Source organism: Myiozetetes cayanensis, unplaced genomic scaffold (assembly GCF_022539395.1).
Source record: "Myiozetetes cayanensis isolate MyiCay16 unplaced genomic scaffold, myiCay2020 scf20-37, whole genome shotgun sequence".
Lineage (NCBI taxonomy): Eukaryota > Metazoa > Chordata > Aves > Passeriformes > Tyrannidae > Myiozetetes > Myiozetetes cayanensis.
The window spans coordinates 1,655,056-1,674,293 of NW_026087412.1; the positions used below are offsets into that span (position 1 = coordinate 1,655,056).

Sequence of the window (19,238 nt, forward strand, 5' to 3'; positions counted from 1 at the left end):
GGTTGGAAGTAGCTGAGCTTTAAGGTCCCTTCCAACCCAAACCATTCCATGAATCCCTGTAATACCCGTCCCTCTCTGCTTGTTCACCCACAAGCTGCAAGAAACCAATCCGTGTGGGCTCCCAAGCCTCACTGCAGTGCCACACAAGCCATAATCCAGGACTGAACATTCCTAAACTGCTCATTTTGTGAGCTTTTCTGCTAGATTTCATCCCAGCTCCCATTGCATCCCCTTGTATTACCCATGATTTGTGCAAGCAGGGAGCCCTGTGCATGTCTCCCCTAACACTACTGAGTTCACTCATAATGACATGTTTTCTAGAAGGGAACCAGCCTTTGAAGCTTTGAGAGGGTTCAGATCCTTGGATCTTTCTTAGCTCAAGGAACCAGCTGCATGGCTACCAGAAAGCCTCTGGGATTCCCCCTTTCATCCCTCCTCCCAGCAGCACGAGGCATGAGCAGCGCCGATGTGATGAGTCGGGAACATTGTTTTTAGGACTCGCTTTCTCAGCCTCTGCAAAACTGGCACCAAGCTGAGGTTTCTCACTCCTTGCAAGTTTTTCTAATTAGAGCAGGGTGTAAATTTAAAGTGCCATTTCTCTTCCTGAACGGCTCCACATGTGGACACCAAGCCCAGCCCAAATTTCTGCTGTTCCTGTTTAGCTTAACCTGTCTCCAAAGGGGGTTTCACATGTGTGAAAGGAGCAGTTAATCAGGAACACAGAGGGACAGGCCCTCACTGTGCTCCTGGCAGAGCTGAAATTAAAACTCAGGAGCCCCTCAGAGGGAAGCAGGAGAGGTGAGACCTCGTGCTGCAAACACCCTCCTGGATCGAGAGGTTTTAGGGCTTGAGGCTCAGCTGAGCTGCACGAAAAATCCACACCCTCTGCACAATGCCAACACAGAACCATAAAATCCTGGAATGGTTTGGGTTGGAAGGGACCTTAAGGATCATCTTATTCCACCTCCTGTCACAGGCCATGGGCAGGGACACCTTCCCCCAGACCAGGCTGCTCCTGGCCTTGAACCCCTCCGGGGATGGGGAGCCCACAACTGACTGGGAATGTTGGAATGTCGCAAACATTCCCCCCCAGACAAGGAAAGGTGAGGCCTGGGGTTTGCAAACGATTCTGCAGGTGAGGAGCACCACCAACCATGGCCCAGTGTGCCCACCCCACATGTGGGTGGGAGCCCCCCCGGGCACCCCTGCCCGTCCCAGTGCGGCGGCACCACCCCGGCCAACACATCCCAGCTGCTCCAGGAGCATCCTGCCCTCATCAGCAATTTCTCTGAGTCACCAGCTCCCCAAAGCCCCAGTTTTCATAGGAAGATGAAAGCAGAGTGACACAGGTTTCCTGCAATTTCTGGCTGTTTCATCACCAAAGAGATAAAGCCTCTGGTGGAGCCTGGGGGATGGGATGGTCCAGCTGTGTAAACTGCGTGTGGGCTAAAGCATCCCGGGGCAGCATCCTCATCCCAACACTTCCAAAGCAAAATAAAACCTCTCTGGAGGCAGCAGCATCACACAGAAACATTAAACCAGCAACTTGGCCCAGAACAAGCAAATGATTATTTTCATCAAAGCAGGAAAATATAAAATCCGTCTTCACCTCTATCACCAAACGGCCCGGACAGCAAGTTCCATGGTTTTGTCTTCACTCTGGAACTACATGGGGTTCACTTTAATGGATTTAATTAAAGCTATCCAATATTTGTGTGAGGAATAGTGGGAAAATTCGCACCTCTGATCTCTGGGAAGTTCTGCAGATGCACAGCCAGCTGTGCTTAAATCCAACCATCCACGTGCACAAAACATACACTCATCTAAACTTGACAGAACATCACTAACTGGAATATGCAAATTAATTAAACATCACTAACTGGAATATGCAAAGTAATTAAAAAACCCTAAGCTGACCACCTGGGAGGACAGAAGGTGTCACCTGGGTGGGCAGGCCCTGGCACAGGTTGCCCAGAGAAGCTGTGGCTGCCCCATCCCTGCAAGTGTCCAAGGCTAGGTTGGATGGGGCTTGGAGCAACCTGGGCTAGTGGAAGGTGTCCCTGCCCATGGCAGGGGGTGGGACTGGATGGGCTTTAAGGTCCCTTCCAATCCAAACCATTCCAGGCAAACCATCCCAGCAACCCAAGCACAGATGAACTGCTCCAACAGCCAGGGATACCAGAGGAAAGACTACAAAGCAGGAATGGGAAGAAGCCTCCTTTGAGCCAGGAGATCTCACTGCAGCCATGAACTGCAACAGAATCCTCCCCTTGCCCCAAGAACACCACACCAAAGGCATCAGCCCACTCCAGCCCTTTTCATCCCTGAAATGGGCACATTCTGTCTCCACACGTCCATATCTGACACCATTAAAGGATTCTCTTCATAATACATGTATTAAAAATTCCCCTTAAAAGAAGTTCATAATCTGCCATCTGTTTCAAGTTAGGCTGAGCTGATTTCACCTTTTTTTTTTTTTTTTGAAATGGAATAGAAAACATTATTTAAAGGTCCTGTAATCTAGATGGTGGGAGGAGAGAAACCAAATTCCAAATACCACCACCACCACTGTCACCCTGCCGAACAGCAAAGGCTGGGAGAGAGCCAAGGGCTGGGAAGATGCAATGGGACCAGTTCAGATCAGGACCAAGGGACAGAAAAGATGATTAAACTCAGAAGAACTTCACCATCCTGTCAAACCACTGCACTGAAAGTGGATCCATTCACAGCCTGAAGATGCCTGACACGGGTTAGTGGGCGAGGCCCTCGGCTTGGGCAATGCCAGGGGGTTGGAATGGTTTCAGTGAGGTTTAGTAGCTACACCAAAACCTCTGTGACACTGGAAATATGGCAACAGTGCATGGTCAAGATCACGTCATGGACATCAGCAACATCTCTGGCTTATGGCTGGTCTGGCTCTCGTCAGACAGACTGTTTTACACACACCCTTACACGTCCCTGCAATCACATGTGCAACACATACTTTATCTCCCACCCTCGTTTGGACCCGACCGCCGCGGCACCGAGCGAATCCCATCTGGAAAGAGCAGCTGTTGGAAGCCCTCGCAGCCTGGCCAGCTCGGCTCGTTTCACTGACAGCATCCTTGTAATTGATTCTTCTCAGCGAGCCCCAGCACCTGGAAATTGTGCTGGAGGGCTCCAGACACAAAGGTTCTGGAGCGCGCAGGAATCCCGAAAGCCAAACGCCAAATTCCAGCGGGGGTAAAAACCACCACCCCAGCCCTGCACCAGAGCCCAAGGAGCATGAGTGCTCCCCAACTCTCACCTTGGCAGGGCAAGGAGCACGTGTGGTGGATGCCAGCCATGCCACTCAGTCCAGCTCTGGAAGGGGTTCAGGTGGTGTGAAGAGTGGGCAGTGCGAGGCTGACCCAGAGCAGCACAGAAAATGAGCCCTGAGAGCACCCTGGAAGGCTGTAACGTGGCAGCCACGCCAAGGGCAGCCAGCACTGGTTGTGATTTCATTACATTTAAGCAAATCTTGCTGGTGTGACCTTTGAATGTCAGTCCTTACCAATATTCCCAAGGACACGGGGCCACCGGAGCCCACACGGTCCCTGGGTCTCCCTGGCTGGGCCATGGTGTTTGTCACGGCACAGATTGTGACACCAACGGCACCAAACTGGGCCACCAGCACTGGGACAGCCCCACACGTGGCACCTTGCACCAGGAACCCAAAACTCAGCTGCAGCTCACCCCTCTGGCACAGCCACAGGCTCCCTCCCCACCCTGCCACCGTAGCCCTTTGCCACACGAGCAAACAGACGCTGCTCCAAAACAAAAACAGTGCTCTTGGATGGCCCAGCTCACTCCAGCTCTTCCTGGCCCTGAACCCAAGAGCCCCAGTCAACAGTGAAAACTAATCCAGCCCTTCCTGCTGCATTTTTACGGCCATGGCAGCGCTTCCCATCCTGGGGGCCTCCCATGCAAATTTCATTTCATAGCTGGGCGTAAAAAACCTCGCTCTCAGGTTTAATAAGCAAAACCACTACCAGTAGCAAAGGTGAGCTGACAGGGATCCCAGCCCGGGGCGTTGGTGCCTCTGGGACCCCCTCGAGCCCTCCTTGAGCAGAACCCTCCCCTTTCCAGCTGGACACCCCAAGGCAGAGACACCCCAAAGCCCGGGCTGCCGGTGCCCCCAGGAGCCCACGTTTGATTTCCAAGCTCAAAATCCCCCCAGGCCGCAGAGCAGGGGCTGTGGGATCCCTCCCAGGCTCCCCTCGCGTGCCAGCAGGATGAGTGATGGGAAGTCACACCAGCTCCAGGCTCCGGCTGCTGCCAGGCGGCTCCGCCTGTTGGAGTCACTGACGGTCCCCTTTCCAATTAATCAAGTTCCCATACTGATTAACAGCATGATTCATGTCTCTCGTTAGGCACATTCCCCAACAAACAAGGCTGTATTTCAAGGCCACTGGCTTAATGGTTAAAATAAATACCTTCCAAATTTCTATTTTCAAGTAGCTGAACCTTTTCCACCTTTACAACTAATTCAGACTTCCTTCAAATTATTTTTCTAAGTAATATAACAATTTGTTTTTCATTAGAGCTTGTCAAAGCCGGACTTTGGTTTATTTTGAGAGAAACCAGCGCTCTCCAGAAACTGTTTAGTACAATTTGAATGACGCCCAAAGGGGTTATTGCAGCCACAATCAAAATAGAGTTTACAGCACTGGCTTGGGGTGACACTTTATTTAACGACGTAAAAAAAAAAGAAGGGGGAAAAAAAAAAAACCCAGCGCCCCTGAATCAGAAGCTAATTAAATGCACTCCTATGGCTCACAGTAAGTGTTTCTCAGTCACTCTGACTACTGCAGAATGCAAGGACTTAACTTGTTGCTAACTAATCCCAGACCCCATTACAGAGCAGCCCTATTTACTGGGTTGGGGTGGTATGTGCTGGGATTCTCGTGTCTGGCACAGCAGCCCTCGCAACAGATACCATCGAGCTGGAAGTGAAATCAAACCTAGGAGTGATTAAATAGTTTGGCTTCTGCCCACTTAGGATTTTTTTTTTTTTTTGGGGGGGGGGGTGTATAGCTTGGTATTTAATTTAAGGTGGCTTAAATGTAACAGAAAAATCTACCCTGTAACTCCTTTGATTTCACATTCCTCTTGTTGTGCTGTGGAGAAAAGCTGAGCTGGAGCAGCGCCAGGGCCGAGGGAGGGAAGGCTGGGGGGGTCCAAGGGGACAGGGAGTGAGGGGCAGGGGGACCCCAGCACCCCTCGCCTGGGGGACTGGGATGATCATTAACCTCCATAATCCCAGTCCAAAGCTACAGGCTTCCCAAAAAACCCTTTAACTGCTCTCCCTCCATCCTCCATCTCGAGCCTAAAGCGGATTTCTAAACAACTGAGCTGCAAAACTGTTTTCCACGGGCCCATTCCTGCCCCAGCAGCTCCCTCATGTTCTGCACTTCATTTTCCTGGGACCCTCCGTTTGTTGTTTCTTTCTAAGCCACAACAAAATCAACAATATTTGGACTTTTGTGAAGGCTGAATTTCCTCTGTTTTCGCAGGGGAGCCACGGCCCAGCCCCAGCAGTGTCACCCACCCACTCACACCCTGCCAGCGCCGCTGGGCCACGCTCCTCAGCACCCTAAGGGGCTACAAAACACCAGGAGAGGGAGTTTTTAGGCACAGAACAAGGGGGGTGGATTTAAACTGAAAGAGAGGAGGTTTAGATGGGATATTGGGAAGGAATCCTTTCCTGTGAGGGTGGGCAGGCCCTGGCACAGGTTGCCCAGAGGAGCTGTGGCTGCCCCTGGATCCCTGGAAGTGCCCAAGGCCAGGTTGGACAGGGCTTGGAGCAACCTGGGTGAGTTGAAGGTGTCCCTGCCCGTGGCAGGGGGTGGCACTGGATGGCTTTAAGGTCTTTTTCAACCCAAAGCAGTCTGGGATTCAGTAAATTGTAGAACAACTCCCGAATTTTCTGGCTGCTCCCTCCTCCTGCAAACGGGGCAGTGGCTTTATCCTCACAGACAACCCCCTGACCAGTGCACACGTCCTGGGGGTGCAGAACTAAAGCCCTAACCAAGGGCCTGATCCTTCTGCCACGAGCCTGGCACTTGTGCAGCCCTGCTAATCCTCCTGGAGACACTTCTGATTTACACCAGCGCCGGAAAGGGAACGAACCCCAGCTCGGATCTGACAAGTGAAAACAAACACTGGATTCAGACACTTTCTGCAGGGGAGGAGGGGGGGGGGCTGTTTAATTTTTGTTCCCTCTCTCCAGGTTGCTGCTGTGACCTCTGCTACCTCCTAAGTCAGCAACACAATATGTTGCAGCTGTGGCACAGCCACAGCCTGATTCAATTTGCGTGTGTGTGGCTGCGAGGGCAGTTCATCCCTCCAACGTCTTGTGGCGTGGCAGAGGTGGGGGAAGAGGGGGCTTGGTCCTCCCCTCCCAAAAGAAACGGGGCAAAAACCCTGCTCTGCCTCCCCTGCACAGAACTGGAGAGATGGGAACAAAATCAACGAGGAGAGGAAAACGTCCATTTCCATCCCAGTTTTTAGGAGGTTGGGGTTTGGCCAAGCCAAGGCAGAAAATCTCTGTTCAACAACTGTTTTCTGCCTAGAAAGAAAAAAAAAAAAAAGGGAAATGACTTTGCTGCCCACTCTCCTGCACATTCCCAGCTCCCAGGAGAGCAGGGGTTGTGTGTCCCTGGTGCAGTGCCCAGCTGGGCAAGGGTAGAGCTCGGAGCTTGTTTTCCAAGGGAATGGAACTGAGGTTTCTGCCACATTCCCCCTCAGGGGTCCCTCTCAGCAGGTCCCCCCCGGAGCTGCCTCAGGGGGGTTCTTTGCTGGGGCTCTGGCTTTGGGGGAGTGGGGGTTTGGCTGTGGGGGTTTAACCTCTGCCTTCCCCAAGGCTGGAATTCAGCCTCGCTCTTGGCACCGTCATCCCCTCCGCTTTGCAAGCGGCTCCTGCTGAAAATCATCCCGGGATTGCCCAAATGTCATTCCACTGCCAAGCCTCCAGGGAAGCAGGAATGGTGGCAGGGAAGAACTGGCAGCCCCGAGGCTTCTCCACTCTGGCTCCTCGGGGGAACTTCTGTCCTGCCGTGTGACGTGGGGGCTGAGCTCATCCAGGCACGAAGGGCCCCTCCAGGAATTCCCCAGCCACGAGGATGCTCCGTGCTGGAGCACATGCCAGGAGTTTTCAGGGGCCACATGAAGGAGTCAGAATCCCCAAATTCATTCAAATCCAAAGGGATTTGAGAGCCTAAAGCTCTCCCCACATCCCCAAGCTGTGCCTTTACGACCGTGACCCAGGGCAGCGTGGAAGCAAAGGAATGACCCCGCCTTTCCAACAGCACCAGCCTTATACTTTCCATTCCATGTATTTATTTATGGCTTTTACCTTTGTGATACTGAAGCTCCTTCCCATCTGGCACAGCCAAAACCACCTCCCCAGCTGTAAAAAAACCTCAGCCCCCTCCCTCGTGGGTGCTGCAGCCTCCTCTTTGCGCTCCAGCCCGGCACTACCTGCCAGCTCCGAGGGGCAAGGTGGCTTTTTCCTGGCTTTCTTGGCTTTCCTCTCGCTTCCCCTCATCAACTCCTTTGCCAAGCAGTGTAATTTTACTGCCTGGCTTAGAAGGAGCCAAGAAATACGTTTGCTGGTGTAAGCTGTGCATCAGATGGCGTGAAGAACATGCAGCCTCAGGGTTTTTAGGAGCCAGCTCCAGGGAACAGCGAAACAGCCGCCGAGCAGCAGGACTTGCCTTCCCCACGCAGCACTTCCAGCCTCCCTCCCCCTTCAAACCACAAGCTCCTCGGGGTATGGGCAGGCTCTGCCCTGATGCTTCCACAGAACCAAGAATAACAGAGTCCAGACCTCACCTGGGGTCTCCAAGACCCTCCAAGATCTCTCCCTCCCCGCTCCAGGCACCCAAAGCCACATTTTGGACTCGATTCCCCCTGAACAGTGGGGGTGCTTCAGATCTACATGTGTATTTCTGAGGCTCAGACCCCTCCACTCCTACAGAAATCAGCCAATCATGGATTCAAGAGAATCATGGAATTGTCAAGGCTGGAAAAGCCCTTTAACATCATCAAATCCAGTCATCAACCAGCACCACCCCCACGTTCACCACTAAATCATGTCCTCAAATGTCACATCCACGGGTTTTCTGAACACTTCCAGGATGGTGACTCCAGCACTGCCCAGGGCAGCCCATTCCAATGCTTGATAACCCTTTTGGTGAAGAAATTCCTCCTTATGTCCAAGTCACCATCACCCAGATCTCCCACATGGAGGTGGCCCAGGATGCTCCAGCAGACTGGAACCAGCACAATCCCACAGGAATCCAAGGGTGGACAGACCCCCATCCTCCAGCACAGTCTCCACTGCCCAGCCCCTCCCCTCTGATGTTTCCAAACTCACTAAGCCTTTTCCCTTACAAACGTGAACTGGGCAAGAAGAATAAGTTCACACTTGGAAAAAAACTCACTTTTTTTTTCTTTAAAGCCCAACTTCTTTTGGGTTCCTGACAAAGCAATATTCTCCAGGCCAGTTGGAATCTGGAAAAATACACTCACTCAACCTAGCCACCATGACTCCAATAACAATTATAAAATGTCCAATAAAACTTGCATGTAATGTCAATTCAAATCTTGAAAAGCAGAATTAAGTGGTATATCAACATTAAACTTTATTGCTTCCTTTGCAGAGCAGAAGTATTGTCAATAAAAGTCATTCTGAATGAAGAAAAGGGCAGTAAATATTAAATAAACAGGTTTTTGTTGAAATGCTATAAAGGCACCAGAGCTGCATTTTACACTGGGACCCTTTCTGCCTTTGCAGACTCCCCTCGTGATAGAAATAAGGCAGTAATTGCCAACTATCAATAAAGTGCCAATTAAAGGGGGGTTGTTGATGCCTGCATTTACTCCGTGTCATTAGGAGCCTTTATTGCATGGAGTTGGCTTTTCCAGGTCCCCCTGGCTCTGTCTGACACCCCCCAGCACACCCAGGCTCGTGCTGCTCGTTGGGGGCCCTTGGGGGAGCCGGGAGGGCAACGGAGGCGACACCGGCCACGAGCCCTGCCTGGGGATGGAGCCCCCAGGGTGAGAAGGGGATGAGTGACGGGCACTGAGAGAGTCCCACAATGGTTTGGATTAGAAGGCACCTTCAGCTCATCCAGTGCCACTCCCCTGCCACAGGCAGGGACACCTTCCACCAGCCCAGGTTGCTCCAACCTGGCCTTGGACACTTCCAGGGATGGAGCAGCCACAGCTTCTCTGGGCAGCCTGTGCCAGGGCCTCCCCACCCTCCCAGGGAAGGATTTCTTCCCAATATCCCATCTAACCCTGCCCTCCTTCAGCTTAAGGAGGTTGGGTGGGTTGGTCATCTGGCAGAGGTGTGCAGATGAAACATCACCACCTGAGCTCACTGCACTGGTATTTCTGTGAACACGGAACCACAGGACAGTCCTGCCCCGAGGCACAGCTCTGTGCCAAAGCCTGGCACTCACCCTGGGGTGTTCTGCTCCTTCCCAGCTCTACTCACCTTAGCAAGAGCCATCACCACCGTTCCTGCCCTCCCTTACACACAACAGAGCTCCTACTCACAATTCCTGCTTCTGATCTGATCTCTGCCGTGTCTCAACACTTGCCTGCTTCTGCAACAAGCAGCCCACAGAGATGGCAGGTTTTACTCTGCCCACGAGCCAAAACAAGAGTTTTTTTATGGTTGGGCTGAATAAAACCCTCCCAGTGACACCAAAAACCTCAGGTGTGATGCCCGTGACAAACACCCTGAGACCCCCCTTGGTCAGGCCTGTCCTGTCCCACTGCCGGGCCCTCCAGCTGCCCAAGTTCCACCCCAGCACAACCAAACTGACCCCAAAAGCTGTGCAGAGGCACCAGCTGATGCCCAGTGGCACCCAGACACAACAGGAAGCGTTTGGGAAGCAGAAGGAGCGGGAACCTCTGCGAGGGCACAGAAACCCCGCGGCTTTCATGTCAGACCTTTAAAACCTGACCAGCATTTTTGTGGTTTACCGAGGGGGTTTATAAGCTGTTCTCCAGTTTAATCATCACGTGAGTTTACAGGAAGCAGTAACAGCTACCGAGTATGAATTTCATGATGCTGAAATGATGCTGAACAAACACAGGCAGCGAGGGCCAAAAGCTGAGCGGCTGCGAGTCGGAGGGGCTGGGGATTAACGAGCTCTTTGAGTTCTGCCAGGGACAGGATGAGAGAAATCAGGTGGGGTCTGGGAAATAGCAGGAGCTTCTGTCCTCTGAGTTTTACACACATACAAAAAAACCCAACCCCAAAAATCAACTGCAACACGAACACCGTCAATTTTTCGAGGTATTATTTTCACTACAGACCTCAGCTCAGTAAATCTGGGGGTTGTGAAAAGTAGCTCATACGTTTTCAGAGATAAAGAACAGCCCCTGAATGCTAAACATATAAAGAAGAATCTCTTGAAAAGGTGAAAGATGCCTATAAAAATTAGCTTTTGGAGAAACTGCAGGTATTCCTGAGCTGCAGGAGCCTTTGCACCAGTCCTGGGCTGACACTTCTGTGCCAGCCAGAAATCAAAGCAGCAGCACAGGAAACAAACCTCCAGTGAAGCAGAAAGAGCAGCCCCAGTGGTGTGACCCACCCAAGAGCCAACAGGTCATGGCTCTGAATCATCTTGAGTCACTTGGGCCTGAACTCCCGAGCAGCCAAGTGAGTCAGTTCCTCGGGATGCTGCTCGGAGAACACGGGCTCCAGGGAATCCCATCGCTGCTCCTGCCACACGTGCCCGTGTCCTGGCAGAGCCAGCATGAGCAGTCTGTGTGCCTGCACCTTGCCCAGCCCACCCACAGCTCCAGATGCAGTGGGGGAGGTTTCACAGCCCCCAGAGACCCTCTGCTCCATCCTGGGAGATGATGTTCCCCTTGGAAGCAAAAAAGGAGCAGCTCACCTGGAAAAGGATCTGCAGGAGGCCGTGCAGGATGCACATGCGCCGGCCCAGGAAGAGGAAGAAGGGCACCAGCAGCTCGATGAAGTGGTTGACCAGGGTCTCGAAGCGGTGGAACCACCAGGGCGAGCGGTGCATGAAGTAGGCGATGGGGTTGGGCACCGGCTGTGTCTGAAAGAGGGCAGGAAAAAGGGATCAGTCCCGTCCAAGGCTCATTACTGAGGACAGTTACAGAGTTTTGGCCTCTCTCCTTATTTCTTTCCCCAAGTCTCCTCGCAGGAGAGCCATCCTTGGCCTCTGGGAACTCATTTCTTCGTATGGAAAATCGCCTCGTTCAAGTATTTTTCAGGCAAACCCAACGCGTTTTTAAACCAATCCATCTCCTACAAACCAAGAGTTTTACTTTTCCCTGTAGGAGCCCCTGGTGGTCTAGGGGGTAAAGGCGCCGCGCTATCACCGCGGAGACCCGGGTTCGATTCCCGGTCAGGGCCACTCCCGGGCAGGTGGGGCTCGTTAGCCCTTAAAGGCAACCCACCTACGTCCTAAGGACCTCGCTGCCACCGTCCAAGCTCGCTTGGCCCCGGCAGATGAACCTTAGGATTAAAGGGTGGGCTCAGTTCCGCGCACACTGTGTCTCACCTAAAAAAATCCAATGCGCAGGCTGGAAGGTGGAAAGACCTTCCCCGGATCTTCGCTCGCGAAGACTGGCCATTATTATTATTATTACTTTTCCCTGTTTTCATCACAACCCAAACCCACCTTAAATTAAGCCAACTATTATTTAATACTGAAATATTACACACAGCTTGACACTGGGTGATGTTAAACTGCCCTGCACGAGTGGAGATCATCAGAGCAACTGAGCAGATACAGAAAGCGAGACAAAGATTTTCTCAGGGTCACGCAGAGGGTCAAACAGAGCCAGGAATGGAAACCAGATTTCAAAACCTCAGAGATCTTCTTTCAAAATGTTTAAATTTGAAATAAATGTGGCGGTAGAGCCGCTTTCCAAAATCGTAATTTGGGAGAGGAAAGTGTAATTCCTCTAAACATGTTATACTGGTTAAGGTATTTACACACTGGCCTTGGGACAATATTATTCTTTTATCGGCCTGAATTTTTTTCACACTGGGAGATTTTCCATCCAGTACAACGAAGCTGCACATTTTACAAAGGAAGCAAACCCAAAAGCTGATATGTTAATAAGTGCCACCCTACGAAATCCTGCAATTTCAGTGAAAATAAATGTTAATTTATCTTAGCGTATCTGACAGCCTCAAATTCACTGGTATTGTTTGAAAATTGCAGCAACAAAAAAATAGAGAGGTTGAAAACACGAATGTTAATTAAAGGAGACACAACACATCTTTAAATTATTTGTAGCTAAATCAAAAATACAAACAAACCAGGGAAAATCCCGTAGGATGCATGGCAAGCGAGCGTGCTCCCACTTGCCAAATCCCACAACTATTGTAATTCCTTATTAGCAAAGCTGGGATTAATAAAGTTGTTGCTTTCCATGGGCTGGAGCTGCTGGAGCCCCTCAGGACAAGGAGACCGCATCCTTCCTCCCCGGGCCGCGGCGCCGGATGGAGCCGTGCCGGGGTCAGGGAGCTCTGCCAAGCCCACTCCAGCCAGGGCTGGAGGTCAGGGTAGCCCCAGGTGCCACCCAGGGTCCTTCCCTCCAACACAGGACCTGGTTTGAGTTACTCTGCTTGTTCCCAGAACGCCGGGGAGGCTCACAAAGAAAGTTATTTATTTATTTATTTATTTGACCTTGAAGCCCAAATTGCCGAGAAATGCTTTCATCCTCCCCAAAAAGGCAGGTTGTTGCTTGGCTCCTTTTATTATTATTTTTTTGAAGTGCTTTAACCAAAATTGACCCAGCTGAGGTATCAGTCCTAGAGGTTGGAATGTTTAGCACCTAAGGCCGAGGAGCACGGAGAGCAGACAGTGCTACGTGAGTAATTACACATCTACTTACAACTGTAATTAACACATTAATATGTATTAATCCTGCTGCTTGGTTGGGCTGGGCCTCACAAAATTGTCCCCCCAACCTGCCCAAGGGCAGAAAGAGAAAATTCCAGCCTCAGGTTCCACTGGACTGGGACAAGAAGCAGAAGGAAGTTCAAGGCCAGGTTGGAGCAACCAGGTCCAGTGGAAAGTGTCCCTGCACGAGGTGAACAAGCTGAGCTTTAAGGTCCCTTCCAACCCAAACCATTCCGTGATTCTACGCTTCCCTACGTAAAGGGAAGTGATTCACAGGTCCCAGATACTCCTCAAAAGCTGCTGGGAGAGGAGCTCTGTGTGTGTGTGTGTGTTCCTCCCAATGCCTTCCAGATGCTGCGAGCGCAGGCGCAGCTTTCCCGGGGAGAAAGCCGTGTTTACTCGGGATGGGGTGTCGAGGCAAGGACCCAGAGCAGTGTGTGAATCACCCTGGTGAATGCCTGGGATGATGGAAAACTTCCTGCTTTCCTTTTGGGCCTGGGTTGGTCACTGCCCAGGGGTGCTGGGAGCACCCGGCATTAGAGAGGGAATTCCTCCCCACATTCTATCCCAGAGTAATCATATCCTATGGAAGCATCACAGCAGTGCTGGAGGCAGTGGTGTCAGAGCCCAGGAGCAGGGAAAGCTTTCCAGGATCACCTCACCCAGCTCACTTCTGGGATTTTGAGCTTTACACTTTGCTCCGTGGCTGCTCTGCAAGGAAAATCATGGGATGGGTTGGGTTGGAAGGGACCTTTAAGATTATCAATTTCCAAACCTCTGCTACGGGCAGGGACACCTCCCACTAGCCCAGGTTGCTCCAAGCCCCGTCCAGCCTGGCCTTGGACACTTCCAGGGATCCAGGGGCAGCCCCAGCTTCTCTGGGCAACCTGTGCTGGGTACTCTGCGAGACATAAAATGTTCTTAAATGAAAAAAAAAACGATTAGCAACCCTTGTGCCTCCCTCACCCCTCCAGCAGCCGCAGAGAAACTGCTGCAGTGAACGCCCTCGGAAAGGACACGGGGGGAAATGAATTCCACAAGTCACGGGGCAGATTTGTAAGGTGTGAGCGGGGCCGGCGCTCGGCGGGGGCTGCCCCAGGAATTCTGGGTCCCCAGCCCGGGCCTGTTCCCTGCCTCCCATCCACCAGCTTTTACGAGGGCTGGGAACGGGTTCTAAAAATACGCACAATAAACTGTTTTTTCTCCCTAAGGGGTCTATGGTTTAATTATGTTCTTAGTGAGAACCATTAAAGTGCTAAGTACCTGAAGACTCCTAATTTACTAAACTATAGGCTACTAAAAGCCAACAGAAGGCCATTATACACCAGAGGGAAGGCTCTTCCCAGGGCCTGTAAATGCACAAGGTCTCTCCTCCAGCCTCCCTATTGCTGTGGCGTTACAGAAACTCTGATGGAGTATTTAATCCCAGGGTTAGGTAGCCCAGCTCAGCCTAAGGAAACCTCCAGGCTCTCCTACACGTGTGCAGGAAAACAAGTCCCACATTGTCCTCAAACAACCCAGTGCTCAGACAGGGCTGGGGCTCGGAGCAACCTGGGCAGGATTGGATCATCTTTAAGGTCCCTTCCAACCCAAACCGTTCTGGGATTCTTTACTGGTCTCACAGCACAGCTCCCATGGCAAGTAACTGTGCAGCATGGGAGTGTGAGGTTGGAGGGGGAGGGAATCCTGAAGTCATAGAATGGTTCAGGTTGGAAAGGCCCTCCAAGATCAACGAGTCCAACCACCTGCAATGAATGGGAGAAAAATCTTGAAAACCAGAAGGAAATGGAACAACAGCAAATATGAATGAATAATGAGAGGAAACAACTACTGGGTCAAAAGAAACAGAATCACAGAATGGTGTGGGCTGGAAGGGACATTAAGGTTCCATCCCCTGCCATGGGCAGGGACACCTTCCACTAGCCCAGGTTGCTCCAAATCCTGTCCAGCCTGGCCTTGGACACTTCCAGGGATGGGACAGCCACAGCTTCTCTGGGCAACCTGTACCAGGGCCTCCCCACCCTCCCAGGGAACAATTCCTTCCCAATATCCAGAGTGAATCTATTTTCAGTTTCAATCCATCCCCCTTGTCCAATGGAATCATAGAATACAACCCCACCTCACCCCCAGAACAGGCGCAGGGAACGTGTCAGGAACAGCTCAGGGGCTCCCACAGCCAGGAGAGAGGGAAAGGCTTTGGCAAACACAGCAGAGTGTGAGGAGCAGCAGCACCCTGGAAAACTAGGATAAGAGGTATTATTAAATGTTTTCTTGAGTGCTTGTGGAAGGTTTAGACAAACTGCAAAGCTCAGCTCTCCAGCTTCCCAAGCACTGAGGCATGAACTCATCTTCTCGGCTTCAAAGGAAAGCTCTTGGTTCTCTTGTGCTTTGGACCAAAAAATGAGAAGGATTCTCCATAATATTTTGATCACCGTGATCCAACTGGCTGTTTCTCTGCCAGCCTGTTCTGCTTCAGAACTTGACCCTTCCTCCTTATGCATCTGCAGATCAAAGCTCCACATTCCCAAGCCCGGGCAGGAACGTCTTCCCAGCCCCATGCGAAGAGGCAGCGAGCAGGGAGGAGCTCAAGGGGGTCACTCCCAGCTGCCGGGAAGTGTGGGGAGATGAGTGCCTTGACTGAAGTCTTCCCCTCTCGTGCTGTACAAGGACTCCTGCAAAACACCCTCCTTGGAAAAGGGAGATCCCAGAGAGCTTCCTCGCTCTGGAAAGGGCTCTACACGGGCAGCCACCTCGACTGATGAGTAACACAGTGATCCTGCACAAAGATACACGTGTAGGGAAGGACTTGGAAAGGAAACTGAGCAGGGAACTGCTCAGCCTCTCGTGTAACCCCAGCAGTACCTCGAGCTGTGGGTACTTTATCCATCTGTTCACACGCACGAGGCTCCACGTCCACGCTACCAAAACACTCCAGGTTAAAAATAGGCCCTTTGAAATGTTCCAATTATTAATAAGATTCCAATCAAAATAAAATCATGAGGGGGAAAAAAAAATTTAAAAAATTGCATCTGGAATAAAACCCACACGGCTGCAAGGTCCGGTGGGGTCACAAGGGTTCGGCTCTTCAGCGACGAGGTATCAAAATAATTAAGTCTCCGTAGAACCATTAAAAAGAAAAGTTACCTACACGTCCTTGCTGGGCAGAGCTTCCCTTGCCCAGTCAATAGCAATATTCAGTTCATAGGAAAACACACTGGAATCTGCCTGTTTAAAGACAGCGACCCAAGCCAAGGAGATGTGTGTTTGACTCGGTGCCAGCACGACCATAAAATGTTGGCAATTTAGTAGAGACGTAGTGCCGCGCCACTCTCCCAGAGGGCCTAAATAAACTTCAGATGGAGAACATATATTTTTACTTTTTATACATATAAATCTGCTGTTTCATTTTTAACTCCTCTCCCCGGCCGTTGTTCCGAGCCCGCGCAGGTCCCCGGCTCTCCTGGCCGGGCGAAGCCTCGGTGAGGAGAAGCTGAGAGCGTGAAAAATCAGAGCAACAATTCCCGGCTGGGCGCTGGGTTCCCTGGGGAATCCTGGCTGCAGCCGCCTGAGGGGGGAAGGGGCTTAGGAGAAAACTCTGCCGCGCAATTTCACGCCCCGGCATTGTAAAACAGCCCCCGGAATTTTCCTGCTTTCCTGTTTACCAGGCTGCACTTGCGAGGTCAGCGGTGGAGGTGAAGCCTCCCTGCCACACCCGTGATGTTTAACAGCAAAGCCAGGCTTTGCTCAGGGTGAGTCAGTTGGACTCAAACCAGCACGAGTGAGGATGGACTGGGGGGACACCAAAATGATGGGTTTGGAATTCCAACAAGTTGGGTGGGGGCAGAAGGATCTGTGGATGCGCTGTTTGCTTTTCCAGACTGCAGCCACCTCCTGGTCCGAGCTGTCCTTCCCCAGCAACAAATCCCACATTTGCAAGGCCCACAGCATCCCTGTTTATTGACACTGTGCCTCGGAGCTGCTCCCTGAATATCGAGTTAATTGGGGATGGGTTACAGATTCGCCTATTTATTCTGTACATTCTTGGAGAGGTCCAGAGCTAAAATTACACAAGGAACCACTGAACTGTTCAGGCTATTATTTGTTCAAAATCCCTTTAAAATAATTAGCAAGGCCTGGAACAGACATCCTGGCTCTGGTGGGGCCAGAAGAAGCTGGTGGAACCAACTGCAGGTCGTTACTGCCTTTGGGGAGAAGGTTTAACAGCACCAAAGATGAGTCATGTTGAGTTTAGGGAGTGGAACAGGCTGGAAGTTACATCCATAAGAACCACAGAGCTGGAAAAGGCCTCCAAGATCACCAAGTCCATCCTCTGAGTGAACACCACATCAACCAAACCGTACAGTGAAGAAGAAAACCAGGAGCTAAGGGCAACACATGCTCACCAAGGAGGGGACTGCAGCAATCCTTCTCCAGGTTCGCTGGTTTCCATCAGATGGTGCTGATGTGTCTCGTACTCCGAGATTTTCCAGCAGGAATGCGCTCCCAGGCCCGGCACTCTCGCCTTCCCCGCCGGATCACTCACCAGGCCCCTCACCAATATTTTAAATTGCCAGTTAAGAGCATATTGCAAATGTGATCCCTTAATTGGTCACTGTTATGACTCTCTATTAGAGAAGACAAGTTTTTCCACACAAGGTAAGCCCTTGCAAAAGCACTGAAAATGTTTCAAAACAACCCAGACCTGATGTATTTATTATACATTTCTCTATGTATAAATAATTTCACGAAAAGGAACGTACTGAGTGGAAACTCCATTTAAAATGTGATCCCAGATGGTGGCAAAGCTCTAAAATTGCAGGGCAACATGTAAAGAAAGATTAACGACCTCAAACAGGCACAAATTTATGAGGTGAAAGCCCCTGTAATCCTGGAGAAAAATGATACCAAACCTTAGACCAGACAGCTAGAAAATACCTCTGCTTATTTCATGTGCCCTCTGCCATTTTCCATTTTCTTGTAACACACATTATTTTGGGTTCATTTGCTCTTTCCTCCTGCAGGGCAGAGAAGAATCACTTCAGTCCACGAGCACGGGGATGGATTTGCCAGCTCCCACCAGGTACCAGGAGCAACAGGCAAATCACACAACAGGCAACAGCAATGGGAATAAGCAGCTGAAAGGAGGGAAAAGGGAGCCAGGACACCACGTGAAGCCTCTCCCATCACTGCAAGACCCAAAGCTCCATCGAGTGGGTTGAGGAGACAGTGCTTAACATTCCCAGCTAAAGCTCAAGCACTTTCCTATTCTGCCTGAGTGTGAAACGTTCTGAAGGGAAGGATGTCAATGTTTCATCCTAAAGAATGTGGGTCACCACAGGCAGCAGCATCTTCCATGCTCGTAACTCCAGCTAGGATCAAACAGGACCTCTGGGTCCCACAGCCCCTTCCCCTGAGATCTCTGGCACCTCGAAACCATCTCCTTGACAATCCTCCTGCTCACCCCCCTGATGATTCCCACCTCAGCAAGGCCACTTGGACTATTTTACTACAATATTTTTATATGAACTGGGATTTTCCAGCCTTTTCAGCAGAGTTCCTTGCACATTCCAGTACCTGGAAGGGCAAACCCACTGCTTTAGAGAGAGGGTGGAAGAACACCTTTCTGCTCAGGAGACCCCAGGGCTCTTCCCCACCACAGGCCCAAAAACACCCCACAGCTGCTCTCCCACAGCCCCTCATCCCTCCACTTTGACCCTTTTTAACAGTCTGTGCTAAAACCAGGACCCATCTCCTTCAGAGAGCTGCTTTTTTTTTTGGCATGAGCTCACAGATGCGACGCTCAGCACCAGGCCAAGGAACACACGGGTAAACCCACGAGCGCCTGCGCAGCCCCGGCTCGTGCCTGTGTTTGGATTAGGCAGTTCTGTGGCCTGGACATTTACAGTTGGGTTAGCTGGTTGGTTTTTCCCCCACCACCCTTACAACAGTGGGATCTTTCATAAAACACGTTCACAAAGGGTAAATTGTGCCATTAGGAACTGGCTACCTGGTTGGTCATTGGGGTTCTCCGAGCTGGAACGGGCACCGCGCTGGTGCCAAACCCAGCACCGGGGGCGGGCGGGGAACGCGGCGTTTAACTCTGCTCGTTTAACTCTGCGACTGCCCAAGGGACAGAGCAAGCTCAGCACAGGAATATTTATCATTCAGGTTGGAAAAGAGCTCCAAAACCATCCAGCCCAACCGTTCCCCCGGCATTGCCAAAGCCACCGCTAACCCATGTCCCCAAGTGCCACATCCACACGGCTTTCAGATCCCTCCAGGCATCAGCACCACAGCGAATGATTCAGGAGA

At 51.3% G+C, this 19,238-nt stretch overlaps 1 protein-coding gene across 4 annotated transcripts in view; it reads right to left on the reverse strand.

Annotated features, from left to right (window-relative positions):
• LMF1 (lipase maturation factor 1) overlaps positions 1 to 19,238 on the reverse strand; it is a 146,286-nt gene that overhangs the window by 34,687 nt on the left and 92,361 nt on the right. For all 4 annotated transcript variants that reach the window (XM_050317903.1, XM_050317901.1, XM_050317904.1 and 1 more), the window contains exon 5: positions 10,938 to 11,105. In XM_050317903.1, coding sequence (XP_050173860.1) covers positions 10,938 to 11,105 — 168 coding nt within the window. The remainder of the gene's footprint in view (positions 1 to 10,937; positions 11,106 to 19,238) is intronic.